At 42.9% G+C, this 24,055-nt stretch overlaps 1 protein-coding gene across 14 annotated transcripts in view; it reads right to left on the bottom strand.

Annotated features, from left to right (window-relative positions):
• Window positions 1-7,893: 7,893 nt before the first annotated feature.
• Window positions 7,894-24,055, bottom strand: part of TNIK (TRAF2 and NCK interacting kinase) — a 321,027-nt gene continuing 304,865 nt past the window's right edge. For 13 of the 14 annotated variants that reach the window (XM_073359382.1, XM_073359393.1, XM_073359386.1 and 10 more), the window contains 7 exons: window positions 23,802-23,945; window positions 22,149-22,283; window positions 20,702-20,802; window positions 17,392-17,541; window positions 15,139-15,298; window positions 14,408-14,547; window positions 7,894-11,203 (listed from right to left, as the gene is read on the bottom strand). In XM_073359382.1, the coding sequence (XP_073215483.1) occupies window positions 11,120-11,203; window positions 14,408-14,547; window positions 15,139-15,298; window positions 17,392-17,541; window positions 20,702-20,802; window positions 22,149-22,283; window positions 23,802-23,945 (914 nt within the window). In that variant the 3' untranslated portion in view covers window positions 7,894-11,119. The remainder of the gene's footprint in view (window positions 11,204-14,407; window positions 14,548-15,138; window positions 15,299-17,391; window positions 17,542-20,701; window positions 20,803-22,148; window positions 22,284-23,801; window positions 23,946-24,055) is intronic. The other variant, XM_073359394.1, reaches the window with a different exon arrangement.

Here is a 24,055-nt window from a genome sequence, read left to right as displayed (position 1 = left end):
AAAGGGCTCTTTCAAAGCCTTCCTGACCCATATAGCTCTGTGTTGAGCTCTTCTAATAGCCTTTGTGTCTGGTTGTTCAAACTCAGCGGACAGCCTCTCTACCTCTGCCCTCCATCCCAGCAGCAACTGTCCCCTGTTTGCTTTACAGATATTATGCAGGACACAGCAGGCAGTTATAACCTTTGGGATATTTTTTTTCACTGAGCTCCAATCTTGTGAGTAAACATTACTAGCGTCCCTTCAATCTACCAAAAGTACATTGAAGTGTCATTCTGCACCTGCGGAGCCAGTAGTTGAAGCGTTCCTTGATGCTGTCAAGGTGGCTGATTGCAGCTTCATAAACCATGGGAGCAAGGGATGGGTTGGGTCCCCCAGCATCATTAGTGGCATTTCAACATCACCAATGATAATCCACCAGTTAGGAGACAAAATCCCTGCTTGTAGCTTTCTGAACAGTCCTGTGTTCTTAAAGATACTGGTGGCATGTCCCTGTCCAGATCAGCCAACATAGATGTTGGTGAAGCATCCCGGTGATCCACCAACACTTGCATAACCATAGTAAAGAAGCCCTTTCTGTTGATGTACACTGTGGCAAGGTGGTCTGCTGCCAGAACAGGGATATGCATGCCATCTATTGATCCTCTATAATTCATGAACCCCATTGCTGGAAATCCATCCACTATGTCCTGCACATTGCCAAGAGTCACAGTCCCATGTAGCAGAGTCACAGTCCCATGTCCCCTGCACACTTGCATGACAACTGCCCCACTGTGGATTTTCCAACTCCAAAATGATTTCCCACTGACTGGTAGCAATCCAGCGTTGCAAGTTTCCACAATTCAATCGCCACTCACTTCTCCACAGTCAGGGCAGCTCTCATTTTGGTGTTCTTGTGCTGGAGAGCTGGGATGAGCTTGACTCACAGATCCAGGAACATGGCCTGATCCAGCCAAAAGTTCTGTGCCCATTGCTCATCTTACCGAATCTGCATTATGATGTGACCCCACCAGTCACTGCTCACTTCTTGGGCTCAGAAGCAGCGCTCTGCTATCTTCAGATACTAAATTAATGCCACCAAAAATCTTGAATTCTCTCTATGTCCCATAACATTCTGTCATCCAAGAAATTGTCATGTTCCAGGCTGATTTGGGTCTTCTTATGTGCCCTGTGCTTACAATGCTTATGACAACAGTGCAGAGCTGTGTAGGCTCCATGCTTCTGTCTGAGATGGAGACAGCGAGGAAGGTTGTGCGGATCTCAACGGATTTTTAAAAAAAGGCGCAAAAATTATGAGATATAGATGACATTATGGGGTGGAAACAGTTGCATGCTGGGAAGTTGACCCCTTGCTCCCAGTGACTCCTGCACGATATGGTTCTGACCCACCATGCATTACCAAAGCGTCCCAAAGGACAGTGTGTTGGAGGGTGGCAGGTTTCACCCTGGAATACCTACCCACGGTGCACCACACTGTGTCCTGACACAAACACTCCTGATGAGCACGTGCAGCACCAACTCAAGCCACTAAGTATGCACATGCACAACAATACACTAACTGCAGTGGCTTTATGCCAACACAACTGTCATGGACCAAAGTCTGTAGTGCAGCCATGGTCTCAGTAGCACTCTAATTCTGATGGCATCAGCCAACCAAAAAACATATCTTGGACAATAAAAGGATTAGATATAAAATGTGGGAATTTTTATTGAGGGGGGAGAGTATATGTATTGTTCTAAATATGTTCAAACTCAGACCTGTTTTGTAAAAGAATATTATTTATAAACTGGCTTAGACTGTAGGAGTGCATAAACTACATCCAAGAGCATGGGATGAACAGACAGACAGCTTTGATTGGCTGACACAGGGTTCCAGGTTACGTGTGTGTGTGTGCGCCCATCACTAAAGCCACAATGTTGAGGCTTCTGCAGTTACGCACCTTCCACAGCTCCAATTACACATGACAAGGCAAATGATAAAGGGAAACCCATGTTATGTTCAGTTCACAATTCTGGTTTTAAAATTATTAAATTTAGAAGGAAAATACAAGATCAAAGAAAATGGAACTACCATGTATCCCCCTTACAGGAATGGACAGATGACAAATAATCCTGCAGGAGGGTTGGAGGGTAGTCCCCACAATGAAATTTCATGCAACACACACATAGCATTTTAGCCAAATATAAACACCGCATCTGAGCCCTATCCTGCCTTCCTTGTGCACCCATAACTCCCACTAATTTCACTAGACAGGGCATGCAAGGAATGCAGACAAAGGCACAGCCACATGTTACGAATTATACCTGGTAGGACACGCACACAAATGCTGCAAATTATACCTGATAGATCACGCACAAAACTGCTGAGAATTATACCTGATAGGTCACGCACAGTTCGAATCTAGGCTGAGGCACATGAACAAAATCCACAACTGCAGAGTTCCCAAAAAACACCAAGTTTATTACGCTTGAGCATGGTGCCCCCCTGCTAGCCAGGAGGGGACCCCCGAATACAGATTATACAAAGGTTATATACCTCTTAGCAAAGCATGTTGCCCTCGTGCATCGGAAACCTTAGCCAATAAACAAACCCTTTTCTTATCTACCACCTCTCTCTGCTCGATGCATTCCTTGTGCTAAACTAGTATGTTAATTACACAGCATGGTCCTAAAGCAGTGAATCAGTAACTTTTATTATCAGGATGGGAGGCCTCACATCAAAGGCCAGGAGATAGGGAGTTAGGGACAGACAAAGAACAGATACCGGGAGTCAAGGCAGGCTGGAGACAAGGAGGAGGATTTTCACAGGAATGCAGTATCTAAGGAACACTTCTCCTGGTGCATGATATGCTTGCTTTTAGACAATGGTGAGCCCCAAACCAAAATGGAGTCACATGTGCTAACTTTTCCTTAACACACATAAAAGGAAGTTGAGTGAGAATGTGAGAGTCCTGAAGCCATTCTGAGGGGGGCATCAACAATGTGGGGAAGGGATGACCTGGTTTCCCCTAGTGGTTCCATCTATGAATGCAGGACTGGCCCTTCATTAGGAACCTAAAATCTATAGCAGCTTTTTAGGAATGAATTGAATTCAAGGGTCTTCAGCCCAGCAGGCAGCTGAAGCCACTTGGTGAAAATCAGATGTGGGTACTAAAGAAAATGAACAACACCAATGAAAACTTTAAATCTGACTCATATTAATAATAATAAAGTACAGCACCTAGGACAATGGGGTACTGGTCAATGACTAGGGATCCTACAGCATTTCCTGAGATGCCAGAGATTCAGGGGAGACCCGTTTCTATCCAGAACCAGAGCCTTCAAGATGGCCTTCGGGGCTGACATAGTCTCTTTTCTACGGTTGCACAGTGCCCAGCACAATAGGGCCCCAATCCTGATTAGAGCCTTTTGACACTACTGCAGGATAAATAGTGAGATGTCTGCCCCGATAATGATCTGTCCTGTTGACTCAGCACAGCTCGGAGGTGGAGAGCTTCTCCAAAATCATCACTGGTTGTAGGCTGCTACCTAATCTTAAGTGCTGCCGCACGCTCACATTCAATGAAAATCAACCAATTACAAACCAGATATACAGGGAAAAGACCTTTCAAGTTAAACTAAAAGGACTCTCCTTTATCATGATTGGATGCTTAATACAGGCTCACTCCTCTTCCTATTGAAGTCAATATGAGTTTTGCCATCAACTTAAATGAGAGGAGCTTTGTGCCCTTAAATCAGTGTTTCATTTCATCTACTTGTACTTGAAAAGAGAATTTTATAACAGTTCCAATGCACACCTGGGTACGATAAAACAGATACATTTTGCAGAAGCCGCATGTCTTAGAGTGCGGCACAAAACCATGCATGCATAGCTCATTAATGCAGCACGTGCTGGCTCCCTGCATATGTTGCCCCTCTTGATCAACCCTGAGAGAGCTGTGAGTTTCTCAGCACCGACATTCACTCAATCAGATCTTTACTATGATGAGTTAAACGAAAAAGAATCAGAATGTTCAGCGACTCGGCATCATGCCCATCTGCAACGGATGGAGTTTTCACTTTGAGCAACTACTGACAGCAGTTTTGAATTTACTAGGGAGTTTGAGACAGAAAAATAACCCAGGTGATATTTATCACTGCAGAAAAAGAAACACCTTTTGTTAATATTATAAGCCTTGCAATTGTACATATCTATTAACACTGTAAACAGAAGACTTAAATCAGCAATAGAGAGAGATTTGTACAATACATCCCATTTTACAAGCCAGTTAGCTGCTGCGTCTGTCCAGTTTTACTTCCAGCTGCAGTAGAAATAGCATTTTGTTTATTCTTTCGCCACAAAGTGCAATCAGAAAACATTTCAAGAAACTTCACGAGCAAGACAGAAGCCAGCACAATCGAGTTTTATCAGTGGAAGGGACTTCTCAGCCTATGGGATATATAAATGGTGCAGAACCAGGAAATAGACCAAAGCATTCACTTCTCAGCACATACAAATGGCGATACTCATGTCTCCCCCGTCGTACGAAATTGAGGGCAGATCTACACTAGAAGCACTGACATAGCGCCGGCGTGGACAGTGCTTAGGTCGCTGTAACTTGCGTTGCTTTGGCGGGTGTCTTGGGCTCTTGCAGAAACATTAGTGTCTCCATCTTAAGAGGATCTTTGCTCTGGCAGTTGCATACATGTGTCTAAAAACATGATTCTGATCTAATTTACACTGATTCTACAGTGGTGTAACTCCAATAACTTCAATGGAGTTAACTCCTCATTTACACCAGCATCAATGAGAACAGATTCCTGGCTGGTGGCTTTATAAATGGATTTTCAAGCATAACAGATTGTAAATATGAGCAAAAATCCAAATGCTCTTTGAACAGAGGAAACCTTTGGATCAGGATCCAGCCTTTGCTGATTAGGCCGGTTGCTACTGTAAACATTAAAAGCAACTTAACACTCTGGAAATTTCGTCTAACTACCTGTCACACTGGAGGGCACAAAGTTGCTTAATCTTCACTAATTGCATTCCTAATCAAACATGAAAACATGCTGTATACACATCAATTTGGTTAGCAAATTAGAGTATTTTTAATAAAAAAGATAGCAGCCTAATATTCGCCTTCCACTCCCTAACTGAAATGATGATTGAGGAGGAAGTGATCAGTACATGTGCTTAATGGACCTGATTTGAGGGTCTCATGGAGTGAGCATGTGATTGGGAGCCCCAGAAGCTTCTGCGTTTTAAGGTGGCTCTGGCACTGAATTGCTGTGTGGAACTGGGCATGTCTTGACCTCTCTGTCTCATTATCCCCTTGTGTAAATTAAACATGGTGATAACACCTGCTGTGCAGCAGTGTTGTGATAATCAAGATTACACCATCAGCAATGATGCAGAGTGCCATAGAAGTGTTACGAATGTGACAAAGTTCCTCCTCTACCTTGGTGGGTCTTGCGCTTATTGGCGGATTTGCTCGCCTTGGAGCTTCACGGCAGCCCTTAGTTTGGCCGTTTTCGTGAACCCACAGTCCAGGTCAACTCCTCCTGTGTCTGACCAGGAGTTGGGAGGTTTGGGGGGAACCCAGGCCCCCCCTCTACTCTGGATTCCAGCTCAGGGCCCTGTGGAATGCAGCTGTCTAGCGTGCCTCCTGGAACAGCTGCGTGACAGCTACAACTCCCTGGGCTACTTCCCCATGGCCTCCTCCCAACCCCTTCTTTATTCTCACCATAGGACCTTCCTCCTGATGTCTGATAATGCTTGTACACCTCAGTCCTCCAACAGTATGCGTTCTCACTCTCAGCTCCTAGTGCCTCTTGCTCCCAGCTCCTCACACGCACACCACAAACTGAAGTGAGCTCCTTTTTAAACTCAGATGCCCTGATTAGCCTGCCTTAATTGATTCTAGCAGCTTCTTGATTGGCTGCTGGTATTCTAATTAGCCTGCCTGTCTTAATTGTCTCCAGAAGGTTCCTGGTTGTTTTGGAACCTTCCCTGTTACCTTACCCAGGGAAAAGGGACCTACTTAACCTGGGGCTAATATATCTGCCTTCTATTACTCTCCTGTACCCATCTGGCCTGACCCTGTCACACGTATTATACCTTTAGAGAACAATGAATGGCCTTTACTATCAGGAAATAGGATTTTCCAACATAAACTGTTAATGCAAAGTACATTAGGGACCAGCCTTGGAAAGTCCTGACTCCCTATAGCATGGTTTTAATTGTTACCCAAGTACTAGCTCATCTGCCTTTTACTAGATTTGCCCATGTGGCTTTCCGGACACACCAGAACACAGCCCTATAAAATATGCAACCCATAATGCCAGCACGACGCTGTTCAAAGGACTGTAATGAATGGTCATTTTTCCAGTGACCTTCAATCAATTTCTGAGAGGGTGGGAAAAAAAATAATTTTAATACAAAAAGGTAGAGATGTTTATATAAAATGTTGCTAGTGCTTTCCTGACCTAGTGAGTGCAGTACTGCGTACTGTCAATAAGACTGGATCAGGAAGATTATGTTTTACAGGTATAGGACTTGATTCACCTCTGTGCCAGCACCCTAGGGTAGGCAAAGGGTGTTTGTGTTACCCTAACACTAACTGTACCTCGTGTGTTCCTGCCAGAGGATAGCATATTTAATGGGAGTCAGGACTCCTTTGAGAGCCCTGCTGATGGAGATTGCTTGTGCAGAGATATGCCAAATCAGGGCATCTCCCAGACATAGCTGGAAGAAGTTTTTCAGACTAAAGTCCCACCCCCCACACACCCCAAAAATGGCAGATTTGGGTCCACTGAAACATTTTGTAAATTTGTGTTGAATTCACTAGTTGTTTCAGTTACCGCCCCCAGCCCCCCAAACCCCAACAAATCTGAAGAAAATCATATTTTGTTTTGACTTTTTCTGTTAGTTTAGAATTTTACTACAATGTTATTAAAAAGGTTAAAACTTGGCAATGAAATGTTTTGTTCTGAGTTGAACAAATATTGTATTCAATCCAAAACAATTGTTCTTCATTTTTTTTTGGTTTGCTGAAAAATTCAAAGTTTTTCTTTTTTAGTCAACCCAAAATGAATGCCCCCCCGTGAATTTTCTGGATCAGCCAGTGAACCAAGATATCAGCTATTCATATAGCTCTACCTCCAGCGACTCTGGCTAGCGATGTATACTTTGGGGGCTGCACTGGCAGAAGTGGTGGAGAGTACTGCTGCAGCTGCTTTGCACTGTCACAACCCCCTTCTGGGTCTCGTGAGAAGCCAGTGTCTTCACAGGCTGAATCAAGCTCATGGTTGTATAGGAGCCAAATATAATGGACTGGAATGCAACTGAGAGTTTGAATGCAAGAACAGCCTTGCATCTGGCATGCCAATATAATACAAGGCTTTATCACAAGGGTACATTATGTTCTGGTCTGCTTATCTTACTTGATTTTCTATACAGGAGACTATCTGGATCTACAAATGATATAAAAGATGTGGAATCCGGGGGTGTTCATTGAATAGATGCTATGCAAAAAGGACAAATGACCTCTTTTAAAAACAGTTGAGTGTTTGATATTAGAGGTCTGTTGAACACTGACGGACATGTTGGTCACATTTTTGTCGGTTTCACCTAGGATGCTATGGAGGGACAATAAAATCTCTTGGTTCAGGGCATAAATGAGAGCTGCAAGCACCAGGGAGATATTTCCACACTTTTCTCAGGCAGGGTACCAGACGTGATGGGTCAATGATCTGATCTTTTATGGTGAATCTTATTTTTCTAAGAACGTCTGTTTTGTTGCAGAATATTGAGCCTCTAACTGCCTTTGAAGGAGTGTGGTTTATTTTGCCTCTGTGACTTGCTAATGGTTACTACCCCAGGGGAGAGGGTTTGTACAAAAATATAAAAGGCATGGCTTGATGTTTGAAGTTTTGTGTTTTATTGTAGTTGGCACCAGAAATGTTTTTGATCTATGTTATGTTCACATACATCCTCTGTAAACAAGAATGCATCAATATTGGTTTCTTATGATTTTGTTTCAATGACTGTATGGTTTTTAAAAAATACATTCACAAACCACCTTATGTTTAAACACAATGATTCCCTTTTATTTCATAACTGTTCCCAAAAAACCCACAATAAAAAAAATCATTTAAAGCTGTGTATTCTGAACATGACACTTTAGGGGAAAAAAAAGTCATCAGTTTGCAACATAAATTAATGAGAAGCTTCTGGTTTAAGGTAGCCACAGTGAAAATATAAAGAGCTGGTGGCAATCACTGTCAGTGAAGAGATTTACTCTGATTCCGTTTTAATTCCAGTATCCAACAACTACAGCAGTTGCTAAATTTAATCAGAAAAGTTATTGCTAAATAAAACAACCATTGCAATAAAAAACACAAGGGTGTGTACATGTGTGGTAGTGGGAGATGTGGGCTGAAAATGGAGGTCCTTTTCTGATCACTCAGTGGCAGCTCTAGGTTGAAATTATAGCTAGCCCAAATTATATATTTGCTCTTTAATGAAGGACACTTTTCAAAGTACCCACAGTGCTTTGCTGTGGCTGACAGCCTGAAGTCTCCCTACTGTTGATTTGGAGACCCCTACAGGAATGTGTAAGCCTAGGCTTGTTACTGAGGAGAGCTGGTAAGTGCTTTACTGTGGTTTCCATGGTGCTCAGTGAAGTACTGCGCTGATTTCAAGGTCCCTGCTGGAACATATACTACAAGCTTTGCTGGCATTTACCATTTTCAGAATTTCCCACCACTTGCAGCTTCAACAGTGTTAGCGCTAATTCAGACAAAATGCTGGCGGCCACTGGCATCACGCCCACAAGGTTGTGTAGACGCGCTCTGAGCATGCTTAAACGACAATGCCGCGGCTAACGTGCCATTGGCTGCCTGGAGGCTTGTCTGCATTAGGGCTCTCGCCATCCCTGCCATAGGTGGAGCGCCAATGATCCTAGCAACAGTGGGAAATTTCAGATAGATAGGCTCGTGTATACACAGCCAGGCAGTCTGAGCCACTGAAGCAACTGCCCCTGCACAGATCCTGTCCATCAAACCAACAGCCATGAATAGTGCTTTGAACAGAGCTAAAGATCAAGTTATCTTACTAGGGTTTTATTTTCTGACTGAGACCAGCACCCTGGTGACTTAATGGCAGAGGCTCAGAAATGGAGCTGTAAAGCTGCCTGGATTCCCTTAACTGCCTCTAACCTACGAAGCTGCCATGTTGAAACTTTAAGAACCACAGGCCAGAAGTAGCATATTTTCACCAACTTGCTATACATTTGCCCCGGATTTCTGATTTTTATTGTGCTCTCACTGATGGTATGGCCAGCAACCAATTTTAAATGACTATGAACAAAACTAATGCCTACCGGCACAATAATGGATGGTGCAGTCCATTACAGGGCCGGGGGACTGACAGTGTGAGATTCTTTTTTAATCAGTGAAGGATTCAGATTTGACCAACGACAGTTGATTTGTTTTTTTAATAGCATCATTATTACTACATATAATATCAGAGATTGCCAGTTAAGCTCTCTACATCTTCCTGGAGCTAACAGTGCTGCAATAAACAGCGAAATGAAAAACAAAACAAAAACGAACAAAACGAGGTAGGTTAAAAACAGCAACACAGATCTCGTTATGCAACACCCTAATACCACGGGCAGCCATGCTTGTAGCTATTGAGAAAAAAAAATCCCAGATACTCACTTAAAATTTAAATCAGTTGAGCAGAGTTTTAAGGACACAATTCAACCTGAACTAAATACATACATATTTCTGCACAGATGTTGTCGTTCACTGTATGTTGGGTAATTCGGGGGGAGTGGAGGAGGGGCAGAAAGTGATTATAGTTTCAGAATCGTCACTCAAGAAACCCTATTTTTAAAAATTCTTTACAATTCGGCTGTGCAATCTCCTTTTGGCTTGGTTTAGTAGCTAATCCCCTCTCTCCCCTACACTGAGCAGACACTGGGCCTCTCAGAACCTTCTAACTTGCCCGTCCCAGTCTTCATATCTGGAGACGAGACAAAGTCAACAGAAGCCACGTTATCACTGGGGCCACAATCCTTATCGGTGCTAGGCACACTTAGCTATCACTGACCTCCAGGGCAGTTCTGAATGCACAGCATCACCCTTAAGTGGGGCCCAACCATTCAGCTGTGCACACCCAATTAGTTCTCAGTATGACTGGATCCTAAATTAAAAACCCTGTCATCCAAGTGGCTCCATGCATCCCTCCAAATACATCTGTCACCTGAATGATCTTGTGTTTCTCTCAGCCTTTGTTCCATCCCCTTCTTTTGCCTTGACCTCTTGCATAAAGTAGCATGGGGGAAAAATGCTAATACACCCTCCCACTGTTTTCAGGAGTAACAACAAACGACACTACTTTCTCTATCAACACACACCATTATGTGAAGATCCAGATAGAAATATGGACTGACAGACTGACAAAAATGTTGTTGATTTTATTAGTCTAAGGCTAGTAGTTTAGCCATTTAAAATCCATTTCCCAAAAGAGGGGAAAAACTATTATTTTTCTCTTCTTTAAAAATCCATTAAGCTGTTGCTGCCAAAAGCAACATGTAAATGTTGGTGAAGGCAAAAGATTTCCCAAAATTACTTAGCTATATGGTTATGGCCTTCATCGCAAAGATAAAAGGTACATTTATTGTGCTGTCTTTCACCAGTTTTAATTAATAACTTTACAGCAAACTATATATTTGATGCTAGCAGGCAGACAGAATTAAAAACATACTTTTTGACACTATTTTCTTCCCCATTCTTACAAAGTAGGGGACAAAGAAAAAGTAAAATAAAAAAATTCATAACCCACTATAACACAGCTTAATCAGGAGACCATCAGAGGTTTCTTTCTCTACTCTTGAAGTGCATATGTCTCTTTCTGCCCCAAACATAGTGTTGCATTCTTAGGGATCTCCAGTGACTCCTCTCTCTCCATTACCAGACTGCAACAATGAAGGGTGTACTGTATTGTGAGAGTGTGTGTGGGGAGTGGTGTATTCCACAAGGCTTTCCGTATCTGCCTCGAGAGTGTTAGTCCACATGTTTAATGTCCTTTAAATTAGAAATAATGCCATGAAGGTAAGTGTCAAGCATTCTTCTATTACCAGTTCATCATGGAATTTCTGTTGAGGGTCATGAAAAAAACTTGGCTACTTCCTCCAGATCTCACTGATGCAAAAAATACCTGTATGGGAAGAAAGGGGGGGGGGGTGAAACAAAAAAAACAACCGCAACAAGTAGTTAATTGCATGTTTTTTCAGCTTTTTAGATTTAACAGCCACCAAATGTCTTTTAGTCATTAATGACCCAAGCTAGAGTCAAACAAGCAACCTAGAGATGGAAGGTTCCTTATCCCATTACCAATACCTTGAGCCAACCAGTTTCCCCTCTTCATTTTTTTTTTTTTAATTTTCTCAGGAGAGCTGAATGGAGACAGGGCACCTGGTTTCCAGTGAAATTCTACTTTAATCCTGTTTCTCAGGTAGTGTGACTGCAGTACAAGGAGGCTGTGATGGAGCAGAGAAACACCATACCAGCAGAGAAGGGATGAAAGAGAACCCAGTTAGCCCCACCCTACAATACCTGCAGCTAACACCAGGCCTGGAGGGAGAAGAAAAGGAGAGAACCTGGCTCAGTTCAGGAATGTCTGGTGAAGGAGCAGGATGCAGCTCTGCCTCTCTGCATAAGGGGAGCTTCACTACAAGCCTGACAGCTGGGACAGCCACTGAGGCAGAAACAATGTGTCCCTGACCAGAAAAGACTCTTGAGGAGACTGGGGAACACCCAGTAATGAGTGGACTCTACTGTTTTCTTGAAGGAAATTATGGGTCCAAGCCCCTCCAGTCTTCCAATCCCAATCCAAGGGGTGAAGGTTATAGAAGCATCCAGCAAACACAGGGGGATAGAGACTTTCCTCCACAATGTGCACAGAGACCTGCAGCTGTGGGAGGGTGCCGGAAAGGTCCACAAGTGGACACTGCTCCAGGCAAAAGTGTTGACGGATGCCACAAACAGTACTAAGTTTGAACCTTATACCTTGCTAGTATCTCAAGACAACATAAGAGTTTATGAACAACAACCTGGCAGAATTTTCTTCTAGGGGGGTCTCAGTCCATCACGTAACACAACCTCTCAGTCACTGCAGATGACAACATTCTTCATTCCCACATTTTCTATATGCAAAGGGACACTCTCCAAGACTAGTACAAGGAAACTGAAATCTAACACTTAAGACGTCAACTGAGAGAACTGGTGCTATCATCTAAGGGAAGTTCAGCAAGTTGGTTGTCTCTGTATTGGCTGTATTCTGAGCAAATTAGAACCACTGAAGAATGACCCACCGAGCCAGATCATCATTAATGTAGGTGTCAATAAAATTATGGGGCTTTCCTGACTTGCTATCAGTACCAGAGAGGAGAGCTCAGCTTGGGGTTGCTCCATAGTGCCATGTTTATTATAGGCAGGACTTCCCATTTTAAGACCTTGTTTTCAATTGTTTATCACTTTGCCAGGCTGTTTGACCTGAAATTTTTCATGCTGGTTGTCTGCCTCAGGCCAACCTTTTGGAAAAATTCAGCCAAATTGTTCAGCCATTTCTGAGAATGAAATTAGGGAAAATTCTGTTCTTTTGCTATGTTAAAAAAAGCTGGTGACCTTTTCTTTGAACAACTCTAGCACCCCCATACTTCGTATCTGGGATTTGAAATTTGGCAGTGGGGTGGCCTTTACGATAGGGATGTGCCTGTTGCCATCCTTGTAGAATTCCACCAAGTTATAAGCCTTTGAAAAATTGCAGCTTGCACATGCTCAGCAGAGACTTTTGATTTTTAGCAGCTAAAAATCTCTAAAAATTCTGTCTTCATTGAGCATGCCCCATCCCCTCACAGCTCCCATGTGTAACCAGACTGTGCATCCACCATCTGCTCGCAGCTCCTGCGTGCGAGTGGATTATGTATGTGTCATCCCCACAAAGCAGCTCAGCATGCTCCCTCCAGTCCAGGACTGCAGAAGCAAAAGCTGGCTGTTCTCTGTAATGGCTGCTTCCAGCTGGAATGGGGCTCAGGGCTGGAATGGGGCTAGGCACTGGACCTGAGAACAGGGAGCCTCTCTCTCTCCTGTACTCTCCGTGACCCCACTTTTCACACCCAGGTAATGTGGAAGGGGAATGCGTTGGAAGACAAAAGCCAGGGCAGTGGGGAAGAAAAGGAGCAGAATGGGACAAGGAGTCTGGTGAGATTGGAACTGAAGGGGTAGGGGGAAGAAAGAGAGTAACTGGCTGGGCAAAGAGCCTGGGCTTAGGAAAAGTAGCCAGGGATGAGCAGACAGGATGGAACAGGGCCATGTTGGAGAGGATGGGGCAGAAGTCATCAAGTCTGGGGAAAATGTGTAGAAGAGTCTGTGTCCACTAGAGAGCACTCTCCTCCAAAGCCTGGAATGTAACTCCCAATTCCTGAGTCTCACCATTCCTCTGCTGTTAGCATACGTCTGTGAAACCCTTTGGCAAATATGGTCTCTCATCCCTCCCTTGTGCTGATCCACACAGAGGATGACATCCTATTACTGCTACCAGTTATTCCGTTAGCCCAAGAGGCAGAGATCTGTGCAGTGGATCTAAACAGTTCAACTCTGCTGATGAGTGGGTATCAATATGATGTCACATGATGGAATTTCTGCTTTATCAATTTGCTTTTTGAAAAACCTAGGAATCTACACACAAAAATCTACATTCAAAGAACATTATTAAGATTGTATCACAATGTGTACGCACAAGGGGATCAAATTAAGGTTGCAGAGGCAACCTTCATTCTGGCATTTCTTAACTTCTAAGTACTTGACTTTGCAACATTAATAATGTTCTTTTAATGTAATGTGTGTGTGTAACTGTAACTGACCTGCCAAGATTCTAAATGGATTTATTTCATGGAACTGATTTGTGGCCATGCAATATTTTAGAGTACAGGCTATTGTTTAGGTGAGGCAGCTTGAACTGGAGTATATATTTCAGCAGCATTTTCACTCTGCTGGATGGGGGAATGGTTATGCAGAAAATCATTATAATAGAATCTGTAAATGGAAACACAACTGATCCACTCCAGCTGATCAAAGATAGGCAAATGGGCCCATTAGGTTTTGAGCAGACTCCTCAAGTAGCTTTGTCATCACCACTTAGGAGAAATTCAAGCTGAGTCAACATAGGGCTTCTCTCCATTACTGATTGTCTCTACTTAAGAGAATTACTTGGAGTGGTTTGCTTGTGTGTTGTGTGCATTAAGCAGATCATCACATTGATTACTTATTAACCTCAAGACAAACTAGATCTGAAACCTCAAGGTAGCTGGTTGTATCTTAAAGATGTAAAGCACTGATGCACACTCTGAGGCAGACTTACCTTATCATTTCTTTCACATAGAAATTTTAACCTTTGAGCTCGCTTGTGCATAAATACTCCATCCAAATGTCCTGTCTCCACTGAACGGATCTCAATAGCTTTTTCTCCCCAGCCCATTATTTGATTGGAATGAATGTAGGCTGTCAAAAGGAATTTCCAAAAGAGCATTAAAAACATTTGGCAGGCTATTAATAACAAAATGGGCAAAGCCGCTCTCAACAATCAGTATTCAAAGACTGTCTAGAGGAATCAAGTAGCTCTCCATTTGCCAGAAGTAGCAGAAGCCAGCCACATCAAGAGAAAGCACTCAAATAATAGATAATAATAATGGTTCTTATATAGTGCTTTTTCCTCCATAGATCTCGAAGTGCTTTAACAAGAATAAAGCATCCTTATCCACATTTTACAGATGCGGGAAACAGAGGAACTGAGAGGAGAAGCAAAGTCACACAGCAGGCCAATGGTAGAGCCAGGAGTTTAGAATTCAGGTTCTCCTGACTCCCCAACCAGTGCCCTCTTCACTGGAGCACATTGTCTCCCCGGTCTAGTGACTTTAAGTAGGGAGTCCTCAAGGCCCAATCTATGAATGGACAACAACTAGGTCCATCATCTGAGTGAGAGCGGTCTGCTTTGATTGGCAAGTTCCCAAATGACCCCATCTTAGTTTCCTTTATTTCTCATCTTATTTTACATTTGTAAATGACAACGGAGAAGAGGAAGGGTCCACCTACCCACAGAAGTAGGCATTTCTCCCCACTGCAGCACCACGTCTTTAGTTATCCGTCCATAGGTGTTCACATACACCCCTTCATCCTCATAGCATACGAGCATCTCCATCCCATCCGTTTTTGGCAGGATGACAATGGCGTGAGGAGTGATATTGCCCTGAATCTGTGATTAAAATAATCCCCCCAAATCAGAATTAAATCAAAGAGGGGAAAAAAGTCTAAGAAAATCCCACCCTGTTAAACAGCTATGCCTGGGCATTTAAAGGATCGGCTCGAAAGAGAGTAATTTGTCACGTTTACCCCACCATCAAACTGTCTGAAGTGTCACAGATAAACAGCCTCAGCCATTATAAGGAGATTGCAACATTTACACCCCCAGAAAACGGCGTCTGACATTTGACAGTACCATATATCAACTGCTATTGACCACTAAATACATCTTGTGTTCAAATGATAGCGAAACAGAAATTAAGAATACTGGGTACAGAACTGGGGAGGAGGAAATCTTCTCCTTTCTTGAATAATCAGTGTTTGGAGGAAGGATAGAAACTAGGATGCAGCTACTTTGCTTACATTTCTGATCTTCAGTCGCTAAGGCAACATGCTACCTTGGCGGCATTTCCTCCACCTTCCTGTCAGTTATCAGGCACTGACAGCACTATCAGGCAATGGATACTGTCCTAGATGAGCCACTCGTCTGATCAGATAGGGAATTCCTATGTTGATTTAAAACACAGTTCCAGCTGCCCCGGTTTCTCCAATGGTTTGCTCAAACACTATATATAAGAACATAAAAACATAAGAACGGCCATACTAGGTCAGACCGATGGTCCATCTAGCCCAGTGTCCTGTCTTCTGACAGTGGCCAGTGCCAGATGCTTCAGAAGGAATGAATAGAACAGGGCAATTATTGAGTGATCCATCCCTTGTCGACCAACCTCAGCTTCTGGCAGTCAGAGGTTTAGGGACACTCACAGCATGGGGCTGCATCCCTGACCATCTCAGTTAATAGCCACTGATGGACGTATCCTCCATGAACCTATCCAATTCTTTTTTGAACCCACTTATATTTTTGGCCTTCACAGCATCCCCTGGCAGTGAGGACCACAGGTTGACTGTGTGTTGTGTGAAGAAGTACTTCCTTATGTTTGTTTTAAATCTGCTGTCTATTAATTTTATAGGATGACCCCTGGTTTTTGTGTCATGTAAAGGAGTAAATAACACTTCCCTATTCACTGTCTCCACACCAGTCATGATTTTATAGATTTCTATCATATCCCCACTTAGTCATCCCTTTTCTGATCTGAACAGTCCCAGTCTTTCTAATCTCTCCCCATATGAAAACTGTTCTATACCCCAAAGCATTTTTGTTGCCCTTCTCTGTACGTTTGCCAATTCTAATACAGTATATCTTTTATAAGATGGGGCAACCAGAACCTCACGCAGTATTCAAGGTGTGGACATACCATAAATAGTTAAAGTGGGCATACCAAGTTAAACCTAAACCCCAGTATGTTTTGTAACCTCAGTTCAGTCCTGCTTTGGCCTTATTCACAAAATGCGCTTAAACCAATTTAGTTGAAACCATGTGATGAGAGATTCTTACCAGAGTTCAGCAAAATCGGCTTCCAGAAAAGGCTACATTTACTTCATATTGTCTTGTCTCACTTAACTGTCCATTTTTGTCTGTTAACCATACACAGAGTTCGGAACACAGCTTATTCCGTAAAGATCCTGCAGCCCAGTCCTGCAGCCCTTACTCAGAAAAACTACTTCACAAGGGAATGGGGTGAAGGGCAGGATTTGGAACTCCCTACAAGAGATCTGCACTAAGAGGCCCAGTTCCTTGGGATGCCCATTTTGTTTGTTGGGGCAGAACCTGGTTCCCTATTAACCATCCCCCCAGCACGGAAACAGAAGCTATGGAATGGCACCACGATTGGTCCGTGGTGTATGTGAGAGGATTCCTCTTTCCATGCCTGACTATGGAGGCTTGGCATGGGGCTAAATTTGCCCCCAAGTAAGTAAAGACTGTCGAATCAGATCCTTTATCTTTATTAACTAGGTGTATGGTACCTCTCACCCTCTCTCATTCGCTTGTCAGAGAGGCCATTACCAGTGATTTTAGTACTCACAGCAAGATGCCATGTAATTAGCCATGATTTCCAACAGCCGAACCCTCTTCCAAATCTTGTTTGGGATGTACTTTATTCATCATGTTAGTCATACAGTAACACAGCTCCTCCGTGTACTCACGTGAGATGGTATATAGATATCATAAGAGTTTCCTGAATCTACATCAATCACATGGAATCCAGTGTGTGATCCAAAGATAACCTTCAATCTTTGACCCTCTTCTACCGTGAGGTCCACAAGCAACGGTTTGTGCTGGAGATCTGCAAAAGACTTTTAAAATCCCTTCAGTCAGTTTCCTGAGGTACAAACAAAGCCCACTATTGGCAGCACATTACAATTATGAAACCACGTTTGTCTCTTATTAAATGTGTCATTGATAGTCCTATTGCATCTCAGATGCCCCATAGGGTATTACTTGGTCACTCTGTCTGTCCACGTTCATTTGCTAGTCTGGCTCTTTTTGTATTGCTATATCTTACAAGAAGTTTCAAAGTGCTGCTGTAATGTTTGTCTTTCCTGTTATAACCATCAGGCTGTCTGACATGTTACATACATGCTGCATTTCACCATGCAGGGATAGCAGTCACTGGAAAATATGGATCCAACAGCTGGAATGAAAGCTCAAAAGACAGCCTGTAAAGATACTGGCATATGCCACCCATCCACACCAATGGGTGGGGGAACTTGATGGGGCCAGCCGTGAAAGGGAGACAGTTCCAATAGCAAGGGAGGGAGATACTTGCCAAAGGACAATAGGTAGCTCCTCTGTTTGGGAGTCTTTGGCATGCATTGGCCAGCTGGGGGAGTGGGGTGCTGACTGGCCAGCATTCCCCAGCTCCCAGGATTTAGCTCCGAGTGTGGGTCATGTGGAATCTCATTCACCTCTGTTCCTGCAGCTCACCCTACCCATCCAAATTAAGAACAGGAACGCAGTTTGACAGATGCTGTGGGTTACTGTTTAGGTGGGTCAGGAAGGAATTTTTTCTCCCCTAGGCCAATTGGCAAACTACCAGGGAGCTTTTGCCTTCCTCACAGCACCTTGAAGCCACAGTGGGTTGAGTAGGAATGTGCTTGGTACATAACTGAGGTACTGGGTGGAGTTGTTTACTCATTGTGACTTGTGGCCAGTTTCCAGTGCAGTTAAGAAACTAAAATGAACAGTTCCCAGAGATAAAAGACCTGGGATTTTGGTGTTGGGTCTTGGGCTCATGTGGTAGGGTGAGACTCTGTGGCCTTTGCATGAGGAGGTCAGACCTTGTGGCCCTCATTGGCTGAGGTCCCCACCCTGCTTCACCCTCTGTCCCCCTTGCGAGGGCGAGGGTGCTAGGACTCAGAGAGCTGAGTCCTGGGGGAATAGGCTGAGGAGAACCTACCCCACGTTATGGGTTATGTGGTAAGGAGCCCTATAACCCCATGCACTGGAATCAAGTAAATACCGGGTATAGGAGAGTATGGGTGATGGGTGGGTAATGCCCCTCCCGCTGTGTTAGAGTTTAATGAAAGTTGCACCCTGCTGCTTAATTCCATTCACGCGTCTGTTCTTATTTTGCTGCTCTCTCCACATCAAGCTCCACCATCCCCCCTTCAGAATAATCACTTAAATTCCCTCTGTCTTTTCCTCACAGAGATACTCGAAGTTTAGGGTCATAACCTGCAAACACCCTCACCGCTGCGAACAACACACGACTCTCTGCCAGCGTTGATAGGCTTTGAAGTAGCCAGTACACATTCCTCTGCTGCATGCACAAATAATTTGCAGAGAGGTGGTGTGTGAGGGCTACTGCAGGGTCAGATGGTGTATGCATTAAAAAAATGTGACTCACAAGCTCCTCCCCTGCATGGTATCTTCTGTGGGCTGGACAAATTCCCCCCCCCCCCCCCCCCGGGCTCCCCCTTGTGAGCACTGTTCTTTTTTCGCAGGTGCCTCTGTGCAGCCCCAAAATTTGGGCCTTTAAACAGGATCATGGAGGAGTACTCATTTTCATTTGAGAGAGTGTTTCAGCTAACACATAAGGAGGAATTCCCCCTTCCAACCCACAGCAGGTGCTCTGTGCCGTGTAAGGTCTGTGTTGGTGTGTGGGCAAAGCAACCAAGGGTGGGAGACCATTTGTATCCTGTCTGAGTGGTTTTCATGAGGACTCTGAACAGGAATGAACTATTAGGGGTGGGGTGGGGCAGGGCAAGGAAGGGCCACTCTTTATTTGCATAATTCCAGTCTCTGTGAATCCCTGAACAGGTGTGGAAAGGCAGTGATGCCTATTTAGTCCATAGATTCGAATAGCAGCCACAGGAGAATTCAGCTACAGCTTCAAAACTTGCCCGCAGCTTGGGGAGGTGGATCCCATCCCATTCTAAGGCCGGGTCTACTCTACCACTTACTTTGTGTGAATAAGCCACCCCCCTGAGCAACGTAAATTACACCGACCTATGTGTGGACAGCGCTATGTCAGCGGGAGAACTTCTCATGGAAGTGGATATATTATGCTGACAGGAAAGCTCTCTCTCCCATCAGCATAGAGCATCTTTACCAGACGTGCTACAACGGCGCACCTGTGCCAATGTAGCGCTTCTAGTGTAGACTGCCTTAACTCTGCTTAATTCCTCATATGAAGTCCACTTCACTTTATTCAGCATCAGATCACACTCATCCTCCCTGAAAAAGCCATATTTGCTAGAGGGATGCAGTGTTTACTCAGCATGAAACAGTCTCTGAATCCACTGCCCCTTTCAGTTAGCCCTCTGCAAAGATCTGTGGATGGAAAGTGCTATAAAGTGCTGAGTGTAAAGTACACAGAGCACACTTAGTTTAGGTACAATTTATGTACAAGCAGAATGCTGGTGAAAAATCCTGGGGGAAGATAGGAAGGAAAAAAAGAGAAAGTGGCCTCAGATTATCAGACTTTATACCTTAAGATAAAAAATTAACATTGAGGGGAAAAAAGATACAAAACACACTTCTAAAAATGCAACTTTTTAATGTCATTAAAATGTAAATTAGTTTGAGACAAAATAATTTATTTAGTCGATATGAAAAAAATAACAATACAGCACTGGTCAAAAACTTTCAATTGCAGAAGAACATATACCCAGAATATACTAATAAATAATTATCAATAATACCTAGCACTATTATAGCACCTTGCATCCAATAATCTCAAAGGTAGTATTAAGTACAATAAATTCTTGATTCTTGAAGAATCTTTCTGTGTGCCTGCCTGAAGTATGAAAGAGACATGCCATTGTAAAGTCTGCCCGGTAACTCTGCCAGGTCAGTTCTATGCATCACAAAAGAGACCTGTGTTTGATTCCTTGTCTGGCCTGATAAGGGGAGGATAACCAAGGAAATGATACACTTTCATAATCTGTATAATAAAGAAATTCCCATGTATTTATGATGATGGATTGTATTTTTGTAACAACGTAAACATACCTTAAATGCCATAAACTTGTGATATGGTTTCGGAGCCCAAGCATATATCTCTACAGCATTCTTTAAGGCAATCACCAAGAACTTGATTCTTTCATATTTCACTAAAATTGAAATAAAACTAATTTTTAAAACATCCATTTTACTCAAACAAGACTGCACAATTTATCTCAAGGAAGAGCTTCTCACTATCTTTCCATTGGTAATGTTTTTATCTACTACATAGAGATGGATTAAAAGCTTAACTAGGATTGTGGCATACTGATTTTTTTGTTGCCTCATTCCTGTACCTCTGTTCAAAATAGTATCAAAGTACAAAATACTGCAATGGAATTTTTTTGGGCCAAACCACCTAGAAACAAGAGGGGGGAAATCCTCTTCCTTTTTGATTAGATCAGATCTAAGACTGCAGAATCAAAGGAAAAAAATAAGATGTTTGATTATCTTTCTTCAGCAGTTATTGTTACATGTGATTTAAAAATATTTAATAAAGGGGAATATTTAATAAGCCAATTTTAAAGACATTTCCTTCAAAAACTCTTCCATCAGACTAAATCTTCCTCCACAGTGGACTATGAGCTGTGAAAGAAAGAGCACAACTTAAAGATGATTAGTCCATTTATATGAATTACCCCCAGCAGTTATAGTTAGGATCAAATTTCCAGGGACATCAATATTCATGCCTCATGGCATAAACAGATCACCAACTGATTTGCTAACTGAGTTTGGGAAGAAATGTTCTTGTCCACAGTAGAAAATATTGTACAGTTATGTGGGCTTTTATATCACCCTGTGAAGCACCTAGCACTGGCCACTGACAAAGAAAGGATTCTAGACTAGATGATCCATTAGTTTGTTCTGGTGTGGAAAATCCTATATTCCTATCGGAAGAGCGCAAGGATACGATCACGGCTGATAGGTGATAATTTGAACAGTACCACATGAATGCTTGTCATTCAGTTTGGTGGTTTTCTTCAATGCATATAACCAAAGAAATAGTCTCTTCCTGATTGCTACTGCCTGGGTGAAACTGTGATAAAAGAAAAGTCTCTTCAAAATCGTGAATTGTTCAGAAATAAGGAAAACTGAGTGAAGACCTCTCAAAACCAACTGGTCAATGATTAATGGGAAGATGAATGATTGAGAGTCCGATTTTCCTCTCAGTGACACCAATTTTACATTGGTGTGACTCCATAAACTTTAGCGGCGTTACTCCTGATTTACAACAGCGAGGGGAGAATCTGGCCCTGAGGATCATGTAAACATCAAGCAGAGTTGTCCCTCAAGTTCACTACTATTGGTACCTCACAGTTTCTCTTTTAGTACTAGAACAAATGTAATGATTGCTTAATTTTTGGTTTTAATGGCTACACTGAATTTCTTAAAACATCCTTCAAGTGAAATCCTCATGAGGTGAGCAGATACAGTACATACATCCTGTTCCGCTTACCAACTTTGTAATGTATGCAGCCTTCCAAGTCTCCAACAGTGATCCAGCCTTGCTTCTTTTCTACTTCTGGGTCATTGTGTAAAATTCTATTTCTTAACCATGAAAGGTAGTAAACTCGCAGCTTGTTCTTCTTTCCTAGTGAAAAATGAAAAAATATAATGCAACTATAACTCACACTCACTCAATATATCACTGTCCCCCTCTATGTGTCCCAATCACCAGTACACAGGTTTATGAGTTTTGGCTAATAATAGTGTGTCTTAGTTTTGGCAGTGAAGGCTCATGCTTTTAGATCCAGAGGTCCTGGGTTCAATCCCTGCATCTCACAACTCATTTAGGGTCATCGCATTGCATGACATTGATCCACTACACATTCCAACCTCACTGCATGAGCTTTCCTCATACCATTCTCCCACATCTAAATACCTTCTGACTTCATCTGGTCCATGAACCCTTCTGAATAGCTCTGCAATTTTAATCTTGCTCACCAGCTACTGCTATTTGAGATAAGTTCCATTATTTGACCACACACTAAGTTTCTGTGTCTGGCTATGTGGTGTGGCACTGCACTCTACTGGACAGATTGTCAGATTTGGGGGAGTGTGATCATGTCACCCTCCAGTGGCTGCAGTCTAACCGGATATAAACCCTAATCCTGTTACTCAAATGTGAATATTTCATGGGTTACCACTAATAAGTGTTAACAAAGACCCAGTTCAGATGCATTATATGGCTCCCACTGAAGTCAGTGGAGTTAAACCAGTAGGTTAATTGGCTAATCCCAACTCAGAGAATTCCAAATCACACATACGCAATATTCCAATCACCTTTGCAAGTCTGTTAAGCTCACCACAAATGCTCATAATGGATTTCTATCTTCACCTTTTTCTTCCTATGGTACTACAATTCCTATCATTTATATTCTTTTCAAAAGTACATGGGAGCAATATAAGAAGGTAAATCAGGAAGCAGCATTTTAAAAGAAATCTTCAGTGAAAGGAAGAAAAGTCTACACTTCAATGGTTAGTAGGCTCAGGAGGAAGAAAATATTAAATAAATGAGAGAAAGGGACAAGATTGCAAACAAAACTACAGCTATCAAATTGTTTCGTTGGAGTAAATTTTGTCACTCTACCCAGTGAGAATTAAATGTGCAAAATAAGTTAACAGGAAAGGTTTCTGCAATTCCCTATCTCCTTCCATCTATGGATGATGGGGATACTAGTGTCAGCTTGCTGAAATGGGAGCTTATTCTAAAGATCTGATTCTGTAGCCTCTCTGTAGGTGGGACTGTCACATTACTTCCATGGGAGTTCTGCATGTGGAGTGCCTATACAAACAGGCGTGAATATTGAAATACCCAAATTATCCTTTGATTCAGGGTTGAGAGCACAGAGCTGTTGGCTGAAAACTGAAATGGTGACGAGCCCTTGATTATAGTGGTGCAGCCGGGCATCTTGCAACTGAGGATGGAAGAAAATGCCCTAAGAGGTGTTTTCCAGATCTAATTTATTGGATTCTGTAATTAAACTAAAAGCTAATCCTACAGTCCTTCTTCTGACATTAAGGGGCTGGTTTCTGTCTGAGACAGAACTGCTCCCAGGAAATTAGAAAGGAAAGGGTTGTGAACAGTGAAGCAGAGTAACAGGTGTACCTGATATTGTTACAAGGACATTAAGTCCCTCTAGCACATCCATCTGTTGAAATCGCCTTCTGTTGATCAGGTTGTACACCTTTCCTTGGCCACTTCGATCCAACAGCATCAGTCCATTTTCTGTACCCACTAGTAGGTTAACACCTAGATATTAAACAAGCAAATGGGATAACTTAAACCGCGCTCCACAGCTGCTGCTTTAAGGGCCTGGTCCAAAGCCTATTGAAGATAATGCAAGTCTGTCAATTGATTTC

The sequence above is a fragment of the Lepidochelys kempii genome, chromosome 9 (assembly GCF_965140265.1).
Source record: "Lepidochelys kempii isolate rLepKem1 chromosome 9, rLepKem1.hap2, whole genome shotgun sequence".
NCBI lineage: Eukaryota > Metazoa > Chordata > Testudines > Cheloniidae > Lepidochelys > Lepidochelys kempii.
Note: the sequence above shows the minus strand (reverse complement) of the source record. Positions and strands in the feature narration are given on the sequence as shown.